Source organism: Vanacampus margaritifer, chromosome 17 (genome assembly GCF_051991255.1).
Source record: "Vanacampus margaritifer isolate UIUO_Vmar chromosome 17, RoL_Vmar_1.0, whole genome shotgun sequence".
Classification (NCBI taxonomy): domain Eukaryota; kingdom Metazoa; phylum Chordata; class Actinopteri; order Syngnathiformes; family Syngnathidae; genus Vanacampus; species Vanacampus margaritifer.
The window spans coordinates 12692103-12711456 of NC_135448.1; the positions used below are offsets into that span (position 1 = coordinate 12692103).

Consider the following 19354-nt stretch of genomic DNA (forward strand, 5'->3'; position numbering starts at 1 on the left):
CCAATGGGTGTCTCCATCTGTTGACGGGTACTGGTATTGCAGGTTATTTTTTAGGAAAAAAATACAAGAATAAGGACAAAATAATAGGCAGACTATTAGATAAAAATGACACTAATAATAAAAAAAACACTCGTAGGCTATAAGAAGACAACAAAAGTCAGTTTTTGTCTTTTTATTGATAAATAATCACTTTGAAAAAGAACCAACCTTTGCCTTCCACAATATGTACAAAGAGTCATCCTTTCACATTGTTTTGCTCGCCATGTAACATTCAAAATAAAACGCCACTTCCTGGATAAGGGATGCTGAGCGCTACTTAAGATTACTCTAGGATTACTTTAGGGTTACATTCTTTTAAAACAGTGAAGGATGCAACGTAAACCGGTTGACATGCAGACAGTGGGAGGTTAAAAAAAAGAAAGTAACTTAATTATTGCTGTATTGCCTTAAAAGCAGACTAATGAAAATAAAACAATAATCAAAGTTGGCGAGACACTCTAGTAATACTGCAGGGCAAATGTTGGCACACGTGGGAGTTTCAAAGCTGATACAGACACGCTATACTGTCCGTGTACAGCTTAGTGGTTACATTAGCATTAACAGGGGTGTCCCAAATTATTTTTCTTCAAAACAAAATGGCTGACAAAAAATACAGTCTTGTCAAACAGTCAAATGTCTTCAGTGACCAAAAGTTATTTTAGTCATGATACATTTTTTTAAATTAATCGTCCAAGTAATTGGTTGTCATCATTTTTTATACCAAATATCGGAATCGGCTTCACAAAATTCATATCGGGTGAGCGCTAGTTGTTTACACTGGAGGACCTGATGCCTAATTTTTTCTTAAATCCAATCTTTTAATGTAGGCTAGTCGTTCACATAAAAAAAAAAAGAAAACCGGAATTACAGGTTGACAACATAATGAACCCGATCTTAGTAAAAATTTTGTTTAAACCATCATGCCATCAACTCGTAGAAATCCGCAAACCTGTTTTCCAGGGTTTGGTCACAACATTGGCAGTGAGACATTAATACCACTAGAGGGCGATGTTGCACAATGTGGGGACCCTGTGGATAGGGATGAAAATTTATGAATTAAACTGTTAAATTGTATTCTTCAAACACAATATTACATTAGAACAACAACATATTCTTGAAATAATATAAAAAAATTGGGTTCAGTAGTTGACGTTTATATCAAAATGGCCGACTGGCAGTGCATTTTGAATCGATGGGACACCCCCGCGTTACAGTAAATGGCCACGCAGCTGCCTTCAGCTGGTCACTAACTAGCAGCAACACGACTTAAAATTCGCATTTAAAAAATAAAATAAAAATAAAAACCTGTAGTGCAACGAGCAAAATATGATTCTCTGCAGCTCGTCTACATTTGGTCATTCACAGGGATAGGAAAAAAAAAAGGTTGGTGTGTTGTTTCAGGGAGTGGAGAAAGAAAGGCGCCAAGGTCAGACGGGTCGGGGGTCAGGGCCTCCTAAGCGAAGCTGTTTTCCGGGTAGCTGACCTTGATGGCGCCCCAGTAGCACGCCCGCACCAGACAAATGACGCCCACCAGGTAGGCCAGCGCCCACGACACGTACGTGGCGTTGTAGCGGCGGGCAAAGTCCCGAGTGCCCACCTGGTCCCAACAACAACACAGAAATATCAGGGACAAATAACACACATCAAAAAAATGCATAAATGTTAGAAGAAAATATATATATACAAAAAAAAAAAGAAAATTAGGGTTTCTCCCAGTAATTTACAGGCCTGGTGGGCCAAATTTTGTTCCCAATCCATCCCAAGTTTTCTGGGGGAAACCCTGAAAATGATATAAAAACTTGACAAAAATAAATAAATAAATACAAGGACATTTTTTTTAAATTAAATTAAAAAATACAAATAGAAGGAAAAAAACATTAAGTACAAATACATGATTATGAGACAAAAAAACTACGCAAACACTGGAAAAATTACAAAAAAAAAAGAAAAGAAAAATACTACACTTGTTTTAGAACAGGCAATATTAAAGAAATATAAAAATAAGACTAAAATGCTTTAGATTTTTTTTTTAACTGGAAAAAAAAAATTAAAACATTAGGAGGAAAATACAGCAAATTTAAAAAAAGGGAAAAATGACAAAATCTCCAAATGTATGATAAAATGTATATATTATCAAATATTTAATTTATTAAATCGATGATATGAGTAAAAAATATAATTTTTTTCAAAATAAAAAAGTAGACTAATATTCAACAAAAACATTTTTTTTTCTAAATTATTACTACAACACATATTATATTTTATTACAGAAAATAATTTACATGAATAATACGCAAAAATGTGAATATTTTTTGGCTCAAAACTACACCGAAAAAAAAGCCAAATATAAATTATTAGGACAAAAATATTGGAAATCAATTCAATATCACATAATCAAAGCAAACATATTACATGACAATTTTACAAATAGAATTTTAGGCCCAAAAAACCCAAACATGTTAATATTGGCACTTACAGTTAATCCCACGCCAATGAAGATGCAGATCATCCCGACAGTGATGTACGCGCAACAGCGCCGCCTAGGGAGCGCACTGCCAACAGATGAGCTGCCAAGAAAAAGAGAAAAACCGTCACTGAAATGCAAAGCGAGTCCAACGTGGCTACGCTAGCTCGTTCGCTGGGTCACATGATCGGCCTTCAGGGTACGCTTGACTTTCTTCTCAGCTCTCACATGCTTCTCATGTGACGGCGCTCAAGCCGCAGGGTGAAGGGGAACGGGGTGGGGTGAGGGGCCGCGGGGGCTCCGGCATCACCTGATTGCTCGCCCGCTCAGATTTTTCGTAAGTATTAGCTGTGAGCTCATCGTCAAAAAATGTGTTTGTTTGTGGACTTACATCTTTTTGCAGTGGGGACACTTGGCTAACGTGTTGAAGCGCACCTCCAGCCACTGAAACAACACACACACACACACAGAATTTATTTTTATTTTTTAAATTAATTTATATATTTATTATGATGGGATGGGTTGAAGAGAGGATGATGACACTTGGACTGCAAACTGTTCAGGTGTACCACATAAAGTGTCCATCGTGCATAATGTTAACTGTTTGTTTTGCAATATTTATTCGTTGTGTGAAAAGTGTGCAAAGTAGCGCCGCGGCGGAGTTACCAGGAAGGTGTTGCCGCAGTGTCCGCAGACCACCCGCATGCCCTCGGGCTGCACGGGCAGGGCCGGCTGGGCTGGCTGCTCCTCGGGGATCACCATCACCGGGCTAAGGTTGATGATGCGTCTGCTGTTGGCCGACAGCAAATACAATATTTCATATTGACAAAGTCACCGCTATGATGTTTAGTGGAAAAATACAATTAAAAAGTAATTATTAAAATTATTTTAATTATTATAATTAATAAAAAAATAAAGTTTACTAGGGATACACTTACTATCAAATTTATACTTAAATAAAGTCGTTTAATTGATGTTTTAAATGTAATGTAAGTCTAAGTGTAACTGGACTAAATTAGCTTGGATTTTAAATGGAGAAAAAATTAAAATTAAATCAAATAGATTTGAAGTATGGCTTGAATTTTGCTTAAATTATTAATGAATTCAAATATATTTTTGCATTTAAAAAAAAATTTCTAAATTAAAAACGAAATGATTGCAAAAAATTGTATTTCCAACTTTAAATTATTATTTTATGAATGTATATATATATATATATATATATATATATATATATATATATAAACACACACACACACACTATATATATATATATATATATATATATATATATTACATTATATTCATTTATATTGATTATATTTTATTATACATTATTAAATGTAAATTATAAAAAAATAAGCATTATATATATATTATTTATTATATTTAAATTTTACAATAAATTTTGCATACTATAGATGGCAAATTGGCTAAATAAATACATACCTTTATTTAGAAATATTAATTCATAAATAAATTACCATGTTGTATACAGCTCTGAAATAAAGAAAACAAACAAAATAACACTATAAACCTTTATTAAAATGTTAAATGTTTTTCATTTTAATTCAAGTGTGTACTTGTCAGTAGTTAATAGAATAAAACTAAAATTTGACATATACCTATAAATAGAAATATCAGAGTATCTGATGTGGTTACTTTTTTCTAAAGATATTTTTGTGACTGAAATAAAATTGTAATTTTGGCTCGATTAATCAATTACTGTAAGTGACTATTACTGTTGTTTGCATACCAGTTGGGTCGCGGACATCCTATCCTCCTGGAAGTGTCTTTGCAGATGAGCAGGCAGTTGCAGGGGCACCGGACGTACTTTTTCCCCGAGGGCGGGTTCTTGATGGGCTGCGAGCGCAACAAAAGAGACACGACTGACACCCACGGCTCCGGCCAACGCGTCATGGCGGCGGCGGCGGCGTACGTACGGTGGCCTCATTGCAGAGCGTGCACTTGACCACGTGCTGGTGCAGCTTGCCGTCCAGGTGGATGAGCGACTGGCACACGCGGCAGTTGATGACGGGAACGCCGCCCGCATCCGGGCTGGCGATTGCCGTGTACGGCGGAGGTAGCTCCGCTTTCGGGGAAGGGAACAATCGTTAAGTCCATATATATTTTAAGAAAACAATTCATCAGATTGTTCAAAATTGTAATCCAAAAAAATAAAAAATATTACATTAAGATTAAAATTTGTCAGAATTGACGGAAAAATGGTGCCAGACGGGCCTTGATTCGTGCCCACCACATGACGCCTGTGATGGCTCGCCATGTGACCGCGTAACAATGACCCCCTTTTTTTTTTCTTTTTTTTTTACACAAGACATATAGGTCATTTACGCAATTAGCATTACATTTTGTGCTTTTAACTGATTGTCGGTGCAGGACAAGACTCAAAAGACAGGATTCAACACTTGTACTTAAGTAAAGTGGCTTCCCATTGGTTTCACTAACCTCGACAACTGACTGAACAACGATTCCAAACACACAGACTGTCATTTGGGGGAATTTGTATTTATTGTAATATGTGCTTCAAATTTTTTTTGTTATTGTTTTTCCAGGCAAAAAATAAATACTACAATAAGAAATCATTAAAACAAATACTGTATATTAACTACATTGATATCATTAAATCCATATATAGTGAAAGATTTGTATTGTAAAAGTAGATTATCATTAGCTAGCCTAATAGCATTTACATTTACGGTTACAATGTCAACAAATAACTACCAATGTGCTAGCTAAAAATTCTCATTTGTCTACATGTCTGTGTAGCTCACGGCTGTATTCGAACGATGACTATTTTATTATGCTAACGATGTGTATAATTTAAAGATCCGCGGTGAGACCGCGAAAAGTGAACAGCGATATGTCGAGGGACGACTGTACATCCAATCAAAAGAAAAAGATGAAACGCTTTGAGTTATTCTAGTGAATTATTTTCGACTCCATTTCCATGACGACCGAGTGATTCCGATGACGACACCAAGCGGACTTTATAGTCTTATTAACCCAGAAAACACATCATGTTGTCAGGCCTAGCCTGAGTGGTGATGTAGCATTTCTTGTGGCAGGCCTCGGGTCCGGTCCGTAACCCACTGCTCCACTTCTCACAGACCCCCACCCGCGACCACGCAACCTCTCCCCCCACCCACGGGCTACTTGCTGCGAGCTAGCCTCTCGATTTACCTTGGGGGCTGGGATCGTGCAGGTAGGGCGGCGCGTTAGGGGTGACGTTCCCCGAGTTGGGAGTGGACAGCAGCGGGGAGCGCTCGTCCGTGCCGTCGGAGGCCATCGTCGGTGCAAGGCCGGAAAGGCGAGCCCGTTCCCGGCGGCGGCTTGTTCGGTGGCTCGGCGGTTTTCTCCGGAGGTCCTACCGACAACAGCCAGAAGCAGCGGCGGGGACGGAGTGACGTCACGACACGGACTTGCTGCCTGACAGGGGGACGGGCGGATGTGAGGCGCATGCGCAGAAACGCAAACAAACGGTGGGCGCAGTTACAGCACGCTATGGATAGGTGGCACTAAAACACAACTAATTGTAATTCTTTTCATAATATTGCATTTAAATGTGAAGTTTTTTTTTATTACAAAACTTTCAAAGGTTCTTTCTCTCCATTTTGTTCTTTGAATATTTTATTAAACAGATTTTACATTATTTTTCACTATGTTGCACTTGCAAGTACTGTACAGTATTACAACACACATGTCTAAGAACTTTTTTTTATTTAATTTTTTTTTTACATCTTAGTTATATTTTTGTTTAAATGTATGTAATTGTTGGTTTATTTTCCAATTTTGGATTATATAGCCTACATGTCCAGGCCCTACACATAAATTGAGTTGTAAGAATTTTAAATCAATTTATTGATTAGGAAAAATAAAATGAAAATTTGATTATTATTATTTATTGATTTAAGTTCTTATTCCTGAAGAAAAAAACTCATGTTTAATCTGCTGCTGTTCTTGTTGTTGTTTTTACAGATTATGCTCATTTAAATCTCCAAAGAAATTTTCTTTTTACTTTTCTGTAATTGTTAGTAATGCACATTACACGAAATTTCCACTCCACTGTATATATATTTTTTTGTTTTATGCACACTATTACTATATTATATTTATAAAGTGTATTGTATCCCACACTAAGATGAGTTTCTATATTTTGGTGATTTTATTTACCAATATAATGTTTACCAATATAATGTTCCTAACAAAGGCACACTGCTGGTCATTTGTAATGAAGTGTTCATTCTGTGCATTCCTGCACTGATTTGAAAGACTGCCAAAATGTGTTTCACTCACTTGCCATTCCAAGGTGCTTATGTCAAGGTTCTGGCTTGTGGTTTCATAAACACAGGTGTTGTTATTCAGCACACACACATACAAAAACAAAAAAAAACTGCTTCTATGTTGATTGAGAAAGTTTTACTGTAGAATAGTGTTGGACAAACGTCTGGTGTTAATGAGGAGCTTGTAAAAATAACTTCCATGAGCAAAATCTGTCTTTGTCTCAGTTTACATTCAGGAGACATCCCAGATTTACTTGAGTTTGTGCGTGGAGTCTGCTGTTGATTAGTTGAACTTTTCGGGGTGTTGCTGGTGACGGCCAGTAAAGGGTGAGCGCACGTTGTAGACCAGCACTCATTCTTTCCGATGACTTCAGGCAGCCGGAGCGGACTTAGCGCGGCAGGACTCTCTCGCAGGGCGTCGTTCACTAGCTCCAGCGTTCTCTGGAAGGTAAACTGCAAGAAAAGCCATTTTGTTTCAATAAAGCCAATTCTTTTTTGTGATGATGTGCCAGCATTGAATATACAAGACAGGCTGTTTCTCACTTTTTCCAGTCCTGCCGGTTTGCTCCATGAGGGCTGGGGAAGCATTTTAGAGTTCATACTTTTATCCACGTATGTAATAATACCCCAAAAAAATGTGACCTGTGAAATGTGTTCTGGGTGGGCTTTTATGACACTACCTGTGAGGTTGTGTAGTTTTGTGTACGTAATGCATAAAAAGCCTCTTTAAAATGCATTTCTATTGTTTTTAATTCATTATGTGTGTCTACAGTGTGTATAAATCAGTTCAAAACTATATCAAAATGTTTTAAAAAGAAGTCATTATCTATAACAATTTTTTTTTAATGATCACAGTGTGTGTGTTTCAGACTTTGGAGATGTTGCGTGGGTTAAGTTGGATCTGGCTCTTGCTGGGCTTGTGCGCATGCGATCCCCGTGAAGACGTCTCTGTAGACGAGGACGACTGGACCGATGACAAGTGGGGGTCCGGTTTCTCCCCCGTGTACCACTTTCTTGCCGACAGTCCCCCTAAAACCACAAAAGCAGCAGCAGAGACCCCCCCAGGGTCGATGAACTGCACGCAGCGCTTCTGGTTACCGTCGCCCGCGCCGGAAATCTGTTGGCAGGATGTAGTCGGTCCCGAGGAGCTGGCCCGGTCCCGGTTGCTGGCCCTGCAGAACCGAGCCGCCCTGGAGGCCGTGACCTCCTCCTGTGGCGTGGAGGATGGGGGGCTCTCCTACCAGCGACAGGCCAGCGACGAGGTGCAGGCGGTGCTCTCGGACCACCGCAGTGTGGCCGAGTCCCTGGACACCATGGAGAAGGTCTTCATATCTCTGGAGGAGAAGAGGAAAGACGGCAAGGACAGGGGACTCCTCAGCAGGTGAGTTGACACTTTCACACTTTTTTTTGTTATGATTCTATATAGTCATGCTCTGTGAGGCTTTCAAGTCCCACTCACTGGAATTTCAACAACAAAAATGTGCCTGCCCATACCTTTTCTATACTATCAATTTCTATGATGCTAGAGCAGGGGTAGGCAAACTAGGTCCTCGTGGGCCGGAGTCCTGCAGGTTTTGGATGTTTCCCTTTGCCAACACATCTGATATATGATCAGCTCAGCAGCAAGCTCTGCATAAACCTGATGAGTATCCTGTTGATTTGAATCAGCTTGTGTTGGAAGACAGAGTTTGCCCACCACTGTGCTAAGAGTCATGTTGTAGGCCTCTACAATAAACCCTGATGCAAGTTAGCTGGCAATAGCTAGATTGATTATGCGAGTTCTCCAAAATATCAATCTGGCATTACTCCACGGCGATTTGCTCGGGAAAGGCGGGACAGGCTGTACAATACTTCGAGCTGATTGGACGATGCGGTCACACGCTTGATTTGACCAATCACCAGATAAAAATGTCGTCTTCGGTCTCGCTTTAGGAAAGAAAAAAAAAAACACGAACATTTTACCAGATAAAAATGTACGGAGCGCCATTGTTCAACATTCAACAAAATTCTTGAAAAAGAAGTTTTTAATCTTAATGGGATCAACCTGGTTAAATAGAGGTTAAAAAAAAAGGAAATGGTGAGTAATACTGCAAGAACATAATTAATTCCAGCGTCCATTCGTCCATGTTAGGTTAGTTTGTTTCCCACGGTGTAAAGAAATAAAAATAACTTCTGGTTCATGATTGGATGCTAGCTAACCAATCACAATCGCAAGTTGATTTGCATGATGTTCATGTGAAAAATGTTTCATATATGCTTGGTAAATTTACAGCACATTACAGCCATACTATCGTGGCATCCACTATAACTAATAAAAACATGAGATAATCCCCAAAAACAATTTTCCATGTACCGGTAGTTTTTATGTACGAAATCCGTAATTTTTTTTTAAAAATAATAATAAATTTGCCCATCAGAAGAAATGCAGGTTTGAAGGGGTTTAGTCTGCTCCTGCTATTCTAACCCCCCATTTTGTGTTACCTGTGATTTATGGTCCACGCCGTGTAAAGTGTGACGGAACATCTGGCCCACGCGAGGGAGTCATCCGCCCGCGAGCACCTGGCGTCCTCCCTGGAACGGAGCTTGTCCATCCTGGAGGAGAATCTCATCCACATGCAGCTCAGACTCCACAAGCTCATCCACCAGTGACCACCAGGACAAGAGGTTGATCGGCAGGGAAAAACGTCGCACTTTTTTCTTTTTCTTTTTTTAGACCTTCCAGTCATCTGTAACCGAATAGTTTATTAAACATCAGCTGTGCTCATAACAATATGTAAAAGGGTGATTGCGAATTTGGAAAGGTGTATTTCATTGTGCATTATACAAGGATGAAGGCTGATATGGAGATGTGATATTTAGCAATAAAATATCTGACATCATTCCAGAATTGTTGGAAAGTTCAGCCATTATGCTTTGAAGCAGCCATTTTAGGCTCAGTTCAAGGCGCTGTTTAAAAATGAACTTGTCCTTTAGATTCGTTCCAATTGTTACCAAATTCACAGGCAACACAAAACTGCATCCTGTTTTTGTTTTCGTCACTGCATGCCGGCAAAGATTGATGCCTCACCATTAAAAAAAAAAAAAGCCTATTAAATTGACTCCGCATGTTCAGATCTTGGTCAACCGTCTTATGCGTGATTAAGAGTCTGGTAAAAAGGATATCAACGCATGATTGAGGCTCTCACATGCTGATCTAAAACCATTTTAATGAAATGATTCTGATTTAATCAGCAACAATGTACACATACATTTTGTATACTTGCAACATGTGGAGAAATACACCAAACAACAAATTTCAAGTATTTCAGCTCTAGCATGACACGACTTTTTAAAAACAAAATGACACAAACCTGGTATGTTTCTGTTAACAACAATGCAGCATTCACTACAGTTTTAAAGGCAAGAATGAGTCACAGCTATGCTTGCTATTGGATTCTCCGGACTTGTGGAACATGCTACAGCATTGCCCTTTACAGATTTCAAGGCATGATCACCAAGTGGTCTCAAGTCAACGTGACACCTATCAGTCTTTTTTTTTTGGTCAAAAGTTCAGCGATCACATCAGTCCCAGACATGATATCCATTTAAGTTTTACAAGTCAGCTTCTTCTTCTTCTTCCTCCTCCTCCTCCTCTTCTCGCATCTGTTCCAAAGACTTGAAGTAGTCGCGTGCCAGGATCTTCTTTGGGAGGATATCTGTGCAGAGAAAAACAACAGCATGATGATTGTCAAGGTGGCGTTCACTAATTGATAACATTGATTCAACCAATATACATATTTCAGGCAAAAGTAGTTACAACTCAGTAGTATTCATGTCAGATGAACAATCTCAAGTCTTTCGAGAAGCTTCATGTGAGTTGATTGTGGGTGTCACCTGTTAGAAACTGGAACGTTTCCATCTCCTCGGCAGCGTTCGCCAGGTCACTGTACGACAAACTCTTACTTTCCCTTCCTTGGCCATTGTTGAATGACGACAGCGCCAAGTACTGAACAAACATCTCCTTTAAGAAAAACACAAGAAAAAAAAAGTACTGTACTTTACAACAGCGATTTCCAACCACTGTCTGTCAGATCATCAGGTGTGCCAGGGGAAATTGTACTTAATTACTCAAAAACTTTATGTTTACTATAACTACTTTCCTCATCTATTTACGCCAACGAGTTACACCAATACAAAAATGAATTGCTCTTCAACTAGAAGGCAGAAGATTCAAGTTACAATAAACGTGTAATCTAATCACCTATTGCCATTTATTTACTGTTCAACCAGATTTCAGAGACGACATTCTCATTATTTCACTGTGCGGCGGCGTGCCATGAGATTTAATGTCAAAGACGTGGCCTTGCTTCAAGTAAAAGTGAGGAAATACTTATGAAGATCACGAAGCAGACAGGCCACTTTAGCTAACCTAGAAGCTAACATGCTAGCATTTATTTACCGTTGCCTTGGTGGTGAGGAAAAGGGCTTCCTGGTTGATACTGGACACGTCCGGGGAGCTCTTCATGATCAAGCGCACTCGGGAAATGGGGAGGCAAAGGCCCTTTTTGCTACCCTGCGCTTGGTCGTCTTTGACAGGGCTATTATGAGACATATTTGCACGGGGGCGAAAGAATGCAACTTCCACCGAAGTAATGTATTGTTTTGAATGGTGACTCTCTTCTTCGCCGCTCGTAAGCGTTCGTTACGTTCTCTCTGCGCCCCCTGTCGGAGAGAACACTTCCGGTCAACCTCCTATTTAAAAAATGAGTACTGTACATTCTGGTTTCTTAAAGGGGACAGGCGCGAAGACATACTTCTGCAAAAACAAAAAGTACAGTTATATCCAATATTTAGCTATGAATGTAATAAACCTATTATGATCGCATAATTCTGTACAGTAGTAGAAAATACAATTATGTACTACAGTGGTCCCCAACCACCGGGCCGTGGGTCATTTGGTACCGGGCCGTGGGTCATTTGGTACCAAAAGAAAAAAAAATGCATTATTTTTAATTTTTTCCGAAAATCATGTTTTATTTTGAAAAGTGTCCGGATTCTGTCTGTTACATCCGTCTCACTTGACAACTCTGTTGTTGGTGCGACGTTACGGACACCGTTAATAAAGTTGCACATGATTACACAGTAGATTTACGTTCATTATTATTATAGAGAAAATACCACAGTTTTTTCTTGTCATTTTATTTTGTCTTTATCAGCTAAACCTTTAGATTGGGCCGTGAAAATATTGTCAGACATTAAACCGGTCCGTGGTACAGAAAAGGTTGGGGACCACTGATGTACTAGACTCGCATTTCAATCATCCAAATCGACAGGTGGCAGCAAAGCCATCACAAATGAAACGTAGAAGAAGAAAGCGAATCGCCAGCAACGAAGAAGAACGTGCTTTTTTTTTTTGCACACACCATACCATAAATAAACATTATTGAAGACGATTTTACTGTAACGAATAGTCTTATTCTACATACAAACATCTTAGTTTATCGGCTACATTTGAGGGAGCAATCCCACACTCATCAGTGCCGTCGTATGGCGTCTCATCATCGCGTTTAGGGATGAAAATCAGCTAGCAGTCTATTTTTTTTATTTTATTCATTATCTGAAGGATGCCGCTGGGCCTGAAGCCATGCTGCGCCGTCTGCAAGACCAACTCGTCGTCCATGTGGAAGAAAGGGAACCAGGGAGATGTTTTGTGCAATAATTGCTCGGTGAAGAGCAGCACCGGTCCCGGTGGCGGCAGCGGCGGCGGCGGTGGTGCCCCGTCGGGAGCTTCCGCGTCGTCCAGCACTCAGCCCAGCAATGGTGGAGGCAAGCAGGTAAACAAAACAAAGAGGGACAAATTGCACTATATTGGTGGATTATCTTCATATATAACACGTGTGGTACTGGGAATAATTGCAAATAATTTTAAGTCAGGAGCAAAGAAAGTGGAAATAAAATACAAATATTAGGGTCTAAGATGGAAGGAAGGTGGTAGTGAAGGAAACCTGAATGGAGGGAAGAAAGAAGGTCAGGATACTCAGGAAGTAAAGTGGGTATTGGTGAAAGAAAGGTGGGAGGTCAAAATGGACAGAGTAAGAAAGCGGGTCTCAAGTTAAAGTAAACAAGAAAAGCCGGTCTGAGGTGGACGAAAAGAAGAAATAAAGGAAGGCAGAATATGTTTGAGGGAAGGAAGAAGGTTAGGAAGGACAATGTGGCAGCAAAACTGCTTAAGCGTAATGTCTGTATTAAAGCTGATTGATGTGTTTGTTTGTTTCTTTCTTTTTGGTGCTGTTCAGTCGAAGCAGGAGATCCACAGGCGGTCGGCACGTCTGAGGAGCACCAAGTACAAAGCCCCCGCCTCCGAGAAGAAAGTGTCCACCAAAGGCAAGGGCAGGAGACACATTTTTAAACTCAAGAATGTAAGTAAGACGTGCATCTGTTGCTTTAAATGCGTACTATTTCCCCAATCCCCACAAACCCATGTCTCTGCTCCTCAGCCAATCAGAGCGCCCGAATCCGTCGCCACAATCATCACGTCCGAGTCCGTGTTTTATAAGGTACTCGGACTGTCTCCCACATCCCCCAATCTTTGCGTTGGACTTTTCTAAGCGATGCGGCATCACGGCAGGGCGTGTACTACCAGATCGGCGACGTGATCAAGGTGACGGACGAGGAGGATGGGAAGGCGTACTACGCTCAGATCCGAGGCTTCGTTCAAGACCAGTACTGCGAGAAGAGCGCCGCGCTCACCTGGCTCATTCCCACGCAGGCCAGCCCCAAAGACCACTTTGACGCCGGCACCTACATTTTGGGTAAACTAGCTACACTCCCCTGTTCTAATGCCATGTTTTGGGATATAAATGAGTCCAAGATAGCCTACTAGAACAGCTGTTCTTGGAGTTAATTGAAGGCACTTAAAATGGTGGCATGCTGACTCGCATCACTCCTCTGGCTTTGTGACTTTCTAGTCATACCCCACCATTTTCTGAACCTGAATGTGAATCCTTTTTGTTTTGGTTTTTGCTTTAAGGTCCGGAGGAGGACTTGCCTAGGAAGATGGAGTACCTGGACTTTGTTTGCCACGCGCCGTCCGAGTACTTCAAGTCGCGGAGCGCGCCATTCCCCACCATGCCCGTGCGTCCGCAGAAAGGTTACATCTGGACGCACATCGGACCCACGCCCGCCCTCGCCGTCAAAGAGTGCGTGTAGTGGGGCTGCACGATATTGGAAAAACATGCACCTAAAGAAATGACATTTTTATTAGCTTATGAAATAAATTAATAATGATAATAATGCGGCAAAATAAGCAAGCTCAATTTATCCTTAGTTGATTGTTATAATCTGACCGGTCAAATTCAGATAAAAGCATAAAATTCCATATGAAACTTATTGCATGTCTTTGCGATGTGCATATTGCATGGGCCAATATCACAGTCACGAGTTAGTTATGTAAAAAAAACAAAAAGGAAAAAGACAGATTGGGTACACCAATTTGCAAAAAAAAAAAGTTTTTTTTTTCTGTCACAAAGCAGACATTGCTGGTTTCCTTTAACATCATCAAAAATGTGTCTGCTAAGCCATTTTTCATGTCTGGACTTTCAGTTTTTTTCTAAAGAAAGTTAAGTGAGTGGGGAGAAAATGTGTCATCCTATGACTAACTTTTCCACCTCATCGCTTCCACAGGCATTTTTTTCCTTTTCTTTCATCTTTACAAAGGACTATTAATGCCATACCGGAAAGAATAAAAACAAAAAAACGGTAATGTGGGGTAAATTAGTAACTAGTGAGGAATAAAGTTTTTTCTTTGTTATTTAAGAAAAAAAATGTTTGATTTTTAATAAAAAGTCATCATGTGAGAATAAAATATTTTTTTCTCTATTTAGTTGTTTTTTTACTTGGTAAAAAAAAAGTCATACTAATAAGAAAATGTTTGTATTTCAAGAAAAAAAATACACCAAGAGAATAAAAGTAAAAACCTTTATTGCTATTATACTTACTGTTCAAGATACAAGATAATTACAATTTTATAATTCCAATCTAAAAAAAAAAAATCTGAACTGCTTTATGAATATTTTTTTTTGCCCCGAAAACACTACATTGTCACAACGACTTTTCTTCTTGGGGAAAATACAACTTGATTTAAAAATAAATAAATAAATAATACAATTTGTTATTGTAACTTTAGTTTTACTGAAAATGCAAACTTGTAAATTGGGGCACTCGCTGTACATTATGCCCCCCCACCCCCACCCCAAAAAAATACTACTTGACTAGTGTACATTTCCGACGTTTTATCTTAAAAATGTTTAATTATCAGCCAGTCTCAGGTTATCATAAAATTCCGCCAAAAATCAGCAATGGCCTGTGGAAAAAAGTGGGTCACTACTAATAGACCCTGTGACCGGCAAAGGACGAAAGACAGCTGTTCCTATTAATAACCCGTCCCCTTCTCACCTACCACAAGACCTCGCTCCTCATTACAACAGCCCGGCACCAAACCAAAACAAGCGGGCAGACGGCAGCACATACGCACTTATTATTATTGTCAGTCGGACGGCATGAAGTCGCTGCGCTTTCTCTCATCCGAGACCTTCGTCCGAAGTGGCCCGAGCGCCGAGCAGAATCTGGCTTGCGTGTCTTTTCACGCGTACCCGCACCTCTTCAAGGCATGCTACCTGCACGAGCAACCAGAGTTGCTGCGAGCGTTGGTGCGCACGTGGCCGCTGCCCGAACTCCACCTGGGAAAACTCCTGGGCCAGACGGTCGACTGCCCCGATGACTTGACCTCACGCACGTGCCGGCCGTGTCTGACCGCACTGTGCACCGGACTGAAGGTACAGCTTCTTTACTACAATTCACGTCATTATAAATCTTTTAAAATTGTTATTTTGTATAATCCTTATACAAAAAGTTTGACATTGTAATTAAAACTCCCCAATAGGTACATCAACAGTGAAAGAAAATTCTTAATGACTTCAATTAAAAATCATGCTAGTTTCAGTAGCCCATCTATAGCATTACCATTATGTGTTAGCATTAAGCTAAACGTGTTGCTTCAAGGGTTATAACACCACATCATCAATGCTTCTTTTGTTATCGTGTGTAAGGCTTTTAATCTGTATATGTTAGCATTAAGCTAGTGGCCTTTTGTATAAGGTAGTTTTGTGGTTGTTTTCAATACAAACTACCACAACATTGACGTTAGTTTCAATAACCAGTCTATGACATTACTTATTATGTGTAGCGTCAAGCTAAACATCTGTTGGTCAAAGTTTTATAACACTGTAACATAGAGGCTAATTTTGTTAGCTCATGTATGGCTTTTCCTATTATATGTTAGCATTAAGCCAGTGGCCTTTTATGTGATTGTTTTAAATACAAATTTAATCTAAATTGTCATTTTATGTTAGGTTTGACAGTAAACTTTGACTTGGAGTGGCATCAAACAGAAAATTAGACTTTATTTTATTTTAAAATTAGGCTTTTTATTTATTGCTGTGAACTTCACTTGTAACTTACATTTTCGCTCGCAACTCAAAACAAATCAAGTAAGTAATGGTTCGTACTTCCAAAAAACACTTTTAGGCTACTCATCTCATGAAACCACTGCACTGAAGTTGTAATGAGAAAATCTAATTGGATCTGTTCACGTTCCCTAAAGGACTACGTGCTGTCCCCGCCAAGCACATATGCCAAAATCCTGCATGTGGTGGACCTGACCTCCTTGAGGGATGTGGAGAGGCAGGCGTGCCCGTGCGGGACCACCCTGGGCCGCTGGGCTCGCACCGGGCTGCTGAGCCAGCTGTGCTACGAGACAGTGGCGGCCATGCAGGCCGGCGATGACGTGCCCCCCTCTGCGTTCCACGCCGCCGTTGACGTGCGTCTCAACGGCTTCGTCACGGGCCGCAACTACGAGCTGGTGACGCAGGCCCTGATACTGGCGTGCCACTCGCCCCTCAAGCTGCGTTTCGTGACCTTCCGGGCTGATTCACTCGCCCTCAAGCAGCTCTTCTACGTCCTGCGACTGGCCCGGCCCGAGGGCATGACGAAGCTGGAGGTGGTGCACAACGTCCCGTTGGAAGCCGCTCACCTGGAGGTGATGCTCTCCATGGTGGACTTCCCGAGGCTGCGATCCCTCACGTTGCCGACCGGGGCGCTAGACGTCCGGAGGTTGGGAGCGGATGACCAGCAGTTGATGGCCGTCCTCGGGAACCTGATGGCCAAACTCACCAGTCTGACCGAGCTCTCCGTGGGATTCTCCACGCTCACAGGGCACCTGAGGAAGCTGCTCAGGTGAGAGTCTTAAACAACGGCAAATTCATTTCAGAAGTTGAAAAAAAAAATCTATATATTTTCTTTATTAAAGAATTCTTTTTTTGCGAGAAAGGGGTGCTACTGGGAAAAAAATCAATAATAAAAAATTATATTTTGAAGAAATTTCTAACTTTTTACAATGAAAAAAAGAGGTTTAAAAAAATTTAGAAAATTTTGGGGGAGAAAAATCTATTATATTGTAAAACTGTGGTATAGTGAAGAATACTTTTATGGGGGGGATATTAAAAAAAAATACAATCTTGCATGTATAAATCTGTATAAACTAAATCAAGTAAATAAAAATAATTTGTAATATTAATAATGAAAATAAGATTTTATCATTCACAAAATCTACTTTTAGGTGACAAAGCATATTTTTATGCTTATATTTAATATATTTTTAAGTATTTTTTGCCGAGACCAAAGGGAGAAAAAAAAATCAATAAAACTAACATTTTTGAGAGAGCAACGACATACACAAAGTCCATCTTTTGAAGAAAATTCTTACTTTCTTGTAAAAAAAAAAATTGGGATTCTTCTAAGAATAAATTTGGATTTTGCTTGTTATATTTGTTTTGAGAAGTACTTTAAAAAAGTCAAGTTTCAAAAAATTTTCAACATTTTTTCCCCTAAGAACAACAAAAAATATTATCTTTAAATTACATTTTTAAAATATATTTCAACTGTTTTTAAACAAAAGGGTGGATGACTGGTTCGCACGTCCGCCTCCCAGTGCAGAGGACGTGAGATCGAGTCTGGGCCTCGGCCTTCCTGGGTGGAGTTTGCATGTTCTCCCCGTGCTTGTGTGGGTTTCCTCCCACATTCAGGACATGACAGGACAAGACATATGCATGGCAGGTTAATTAAACACTCTAAATTGTCCCTAGGTGCGATTGTGAGTGTGAATGGTTGTTTGTCTCTGTGTGCCCTGCTGGCAAACAGTTCAGTGTATACCCCGCCTACTGCCCAAAGCCAGCTGGGATAGGCTCCAGCTCCCCCCCACGACCCTTGTGAGGAATAAGCGATTCAGAAAAAGGATGGATGTTTTTAAACATTTGTAAATAAATGGTCATTTTCTGTGTTGAGCCAGCCCCCTTCAGACCCCGCTTGAAAGCTTGGAGCTGGCTAACTGCTGCCTGAGCCGCGTGGATATGACCTACCTGGCCAACAGCCTGCACAGCGAGTACCTGCTGCGTCTTGACCTGAGCGCCCACCCCGTGCTGGACGACTTCGCCGCCGCCTTCATCAAGCTGCTGGGCCGCTGCTCGGCCACGCTGGCCAGCCTGGCCCTGGAGGAGTGCGGCGTGGAGGATGGGGCCGCCCTGGCGGACGCAGTGTCCCGCTGCCAGGCGCTGGAGGAGCTCAAACTACTGGGCAACCCTCTGAGCGCGCGGGACCTGCAGAGGCTTGTGAGCGCGTTAGCGGCAGGGTTCCCCAAGTTGAGGTACGTAGAGCTTCCCGTTCCTCGCGAATGCTACCCGGAGGATGCCGCGTACCCGCTGGACGACACGGCTCTGCAGCGGTACGACGGGGCGCTCTTTCGGGAGGTCAGAGAGCAGCTACTCGGGATCCTGGCGGGAGCCGGGAGAGGGGACGTGGAGGTGTGCACCCCCCTCTTGGGCGCCTACGATCCGGATATTCATGAGACCAACAACGAGCTGGGGGTGTCCATGTTGAAGTCCTTTAACAGTGTGATGGGGAACTTCATAGAGACCATCACGGAAGTCAACGACAGGCGGGCACAAAAGAACAATTAACCAATCGGATCGTTTCATGGACGCAATGTACATGTTTGTGTTTATGTAGAATACAGAAACGTCACTTTTGATGTCTTGGGAGTATCCCGTCTACATATTCATCTATAAGCACACTTGTCATTTATTATTATTATTTTTTAGAATAACTGGGTAAAAACAAAAGGATATTTTATATATATTTTTTAAATCGTAATTTAACAAGAAATGTACTTTTTTTTTTTTTAACAAAACAAAACGATATTTTGTGTGGGTGGGAATAAGTCAGTAAAACACTTTAAAAAGTAATAATACTGCAAAATCAACAGTGCTTTTTCTTTGATAAAGTTGTTAAAATTCAACAAAAGACTGATTAATGATATTACGTCCAGCGCCTATAATTTTTTTCTTTTCAGCAGCCCTAATTATGCTTTACATTTCCCAACAAATCCTGAGAGATTCAGACCTCTGTATGAATGTAATAATTTTCATGTAAATAAAAGCAGACTTGAATAAACTGAAGC

At 40.6% G+C, this 19354-nt stretch overlaps 5 protein-coding genes across 7 annotated transcripts; 3 read left to right on the top strand and 2 right to left on the bottom strand.

Annotated features, from left to right (window-relative positions):
- Positions 1-157: 157 nt before the first annotated feature.
- Positions 158-5849, bottom strand: pip4p2 (phosphatidylinositol-4,5-bisphosphate 4-phosphatase 2). The gene is made up of 7 exons (XM_077549040.1): positions 5705-5849; positions 4447-4595; positions 4260-4366; positions 3170-3293; positions 2895-2947; positions 2516-2606; positions 158-1636 (listed from the first exon to the last, which is right to left on the bottom strand). The coding sequence occupies exons 1-7, from the start codon at positions 5808-5810 to the stop codon at positions 1493-1495; spliced, it is 774 nt and encodes a 257-aa protein (XP_077405166.1). The 5' UTR covers positions 5811-5849; the 3' UTR covers positions 158-1492.
- Positions 5850-5859: 10 nt separating this feature from the next.
- Positions 5860-9583, top strand: LOC144037509 (uncharacterized). 3 transcript variants are annotated; one of them, XM_077549043.1, is made up of 4 exons: positions 5860-6003; positions 7179-7252; positions 7674-8185; positions 9315-9583. In XM_077549043.1, the coding sequence occupies exons 3-4, from the start codon at positions 7683-7685 to the stop codon at positions 9451-9453; spliced, it is 642 nt and encodes a 213-aa protein (XP_077405169.1). In that variant the 5' UTR covers positions 5860-6003; positions 7179-7252; positions 7674-7682; the 3' UTR covers positions 9454-9583. The 3 variants fall into 3 exon arrangements, with proteins under 3 accessions (XP_077405169.1, XP_077405168.1, XP_077405167.1); XM_077549042.1 differs by having other exon boundaries at positions 7179-8185; XM_077549041.1 differs by lacking the exon at positions 5860-6003 and having other exon boundaries at positions 7156-7252.
- A 407-nt stretch (positions 9584-9990) lies between these two features.
- chrac1 (chromatin accessibility complex subunit 1) lies at positions 9991-11459 on the bottom strand. Its single transcript, XM_077549044.1, has 3 exons — positions 11243-11459; positions 10678-10804; positions 9991-10499 (listed from the first exon to the last, which is right to left on the bottom strand). The coding sequence occupies exons 1-3, from the start codon at positions 11393-11395 to the stop codon at positions 10396-10398; spliced, it is 384 nt and encodes a 127-aa protein (XP_077405170.1). The 5' UTR covers positions 11396-11459; the 3' UTR covers positions 9991-10395.
- A 688-nt stretch (positions 11460-12147) lies between these two features.
- gatad1 (GATA zinc finger domain containing 1) lies at positions 12148-14661 on the top strand. The gene is made up of 5 exons (XM_077548866.1): positions 12148-12617; positions 13080-13202; positions 13281-13340; positions 13412-13595; positions 13814-14661. The coding sequence occupies exons 1-5, from the start codon at positions 12408-12410 to the stop codon at positions 13990-13992; spliced, it is 756 nt and encodes a 251-aa protein (XP_077404992.1). The 5' UTR covers positions 12148-12407; the 3' UTR covers positions 13993-14661.
- Positions 14662-14807: 146 nt separating this feature from the next.
- Positions 14808-19347, top strand: lrrc14b (leucine rich repeat containing 14B). The gene is made up of 3 exons (XM_077548864.1): positions 14808-15617; positions 16445-17076; positions 18188-19347. Exons 1-3 carry the CDS (start codon positions 15342-15344, stop codon positions 18852-18854), a joined length of 1575 nt encoding a protein of 524 aa, XP_077404990.1. The 5' UTR covers positions 14808-15341; the 3' UTR covers positions 18855-19347.
- Positions 19348-19354: the final 7 nt, after the last annotated feature.

What these genes read in the sequence shown, in the direction of transcription:
- LOC144037509 (XM_077549041.1), top strand. Translation starts at nt 7,169, where the DNA reads ATGACTTCAGGCAGCCGGAGCGGACTTAGCGCGGCAGGACTCTCTCGC. An exon ending in GCTCCAGCGTTCTCTGGAAG is followed by an intron (nt 7,253 to 7,673) that starts GTAAACTGCAAG and finishes TGTGTGTTTCAG; the next exon opens with ACTTTGGAGATGTTGCGTGG. An exon ending in GACAGGGGACTCCTCAGCAG is followed by an intron (nt 8,186 to 9,314) that starts GTGAGTTGACAC and finishes CGCCGTGTAAAG; the next exon opens with TGTGACGGAACATCTGGCCC.
- pip4p2 (XM_077549040.1), bottom strand. Translation starts at nt 5,810, where the DNA reads ATGGCCTCCGACGGCACGGACGAGCGCTCCCCGCTGCTGTCCACTCCC. An exon ending in CGCTCTGCAATGAGGCCACC is followed by an intron (nt 4,367 to 4,446) that starts GTACGTACGCCG and finishes TTGCGCTCGCAG; the next exon opens with CCCATCAAGAACCCGCCCTC. An exon ending in TGTCCCCACTGCAAAAAGAT is followed by an intron (nt 2,607 to 2,894) that starts GTAAGTCCACAA and finishes TTTTCTTGGCAG; the next exon opens with CTCATCTGTTGGCAGTGCGC.
- chrac1 (XM_077549044.1), bottom strand. Translation starts at nt 11,395, where the DNA reads ATGTCTCATAATAGCCCTGTCAAAGACGACCAAGCGCAGGGTAGCAAA. An exon ending in TCCTCACCACCAAGGCAACG is followed by an intron (nt 10,805 to 11,242) that starts GTAAATAAATGC and finishes TTTTTCTTAAAG; the next exon opens with GAGATGTTTGTTCAGTACTT. An exon ending in AACGTTCCAGTTTCTAACAG is followed by an intron (nt 10,500 to 10,677) that starts GTGACACCCACA and finishes TTCTCTGCACAG; the next exon opens with ATATCCTCCCAAAGAAGATC.
- lrrc14b (XM_077548864.1), top strand. Translation starts at nt 15,342, where the DNA reads ATGAAGTCGCTGCGCTTTCTCTCATCCGAGACCTTCGTCCGAAGTGGC. An exon ending in CACTGTGCACCGGACTGAAG is followed by an intron (nt 15,618 to 16,444) that starts GTACAGCTTCTT and finishes CGTTCCCTAAAG; the next exon opens with GACTACGTGCTGTCCCCGCC. An exon ending in CACCTGAGGAAGCTGCTCAG is followed by an intron (nt 17,077 to 18,187) that starts GTGAGAGTCTTA and finishes GTGTTGAGCCAG; the next exon opens with CCCCCTTCAGACCCCGCTTG.
- gatad1 (XM_077548866.1), top strand. Translation starts at nt 12,408, where the DNA reads ATGCCGCTGGGCCTGAAGCCATGCTGCGCCGTCTGCAAGACCAACTCG. An exon ending in ACATTTTTAAACTCAAGAAT is followed by an intron (nt 13,203 to 13,280) that starts GTAAGTAAGACG and finishes TCTGCTCCTCAG; the next exon opens with CCAATCAGAGCGCCCGAATC. An exon ending in CGCCGGCACCTACATTTTGG is followed by an intron (nt 13,596 to 13,813) that starts GTAAACTAGCTA and finishes TTTTGCTTTAAG; the next exon opens with GTCCGGAGGAGGACTTGCCT.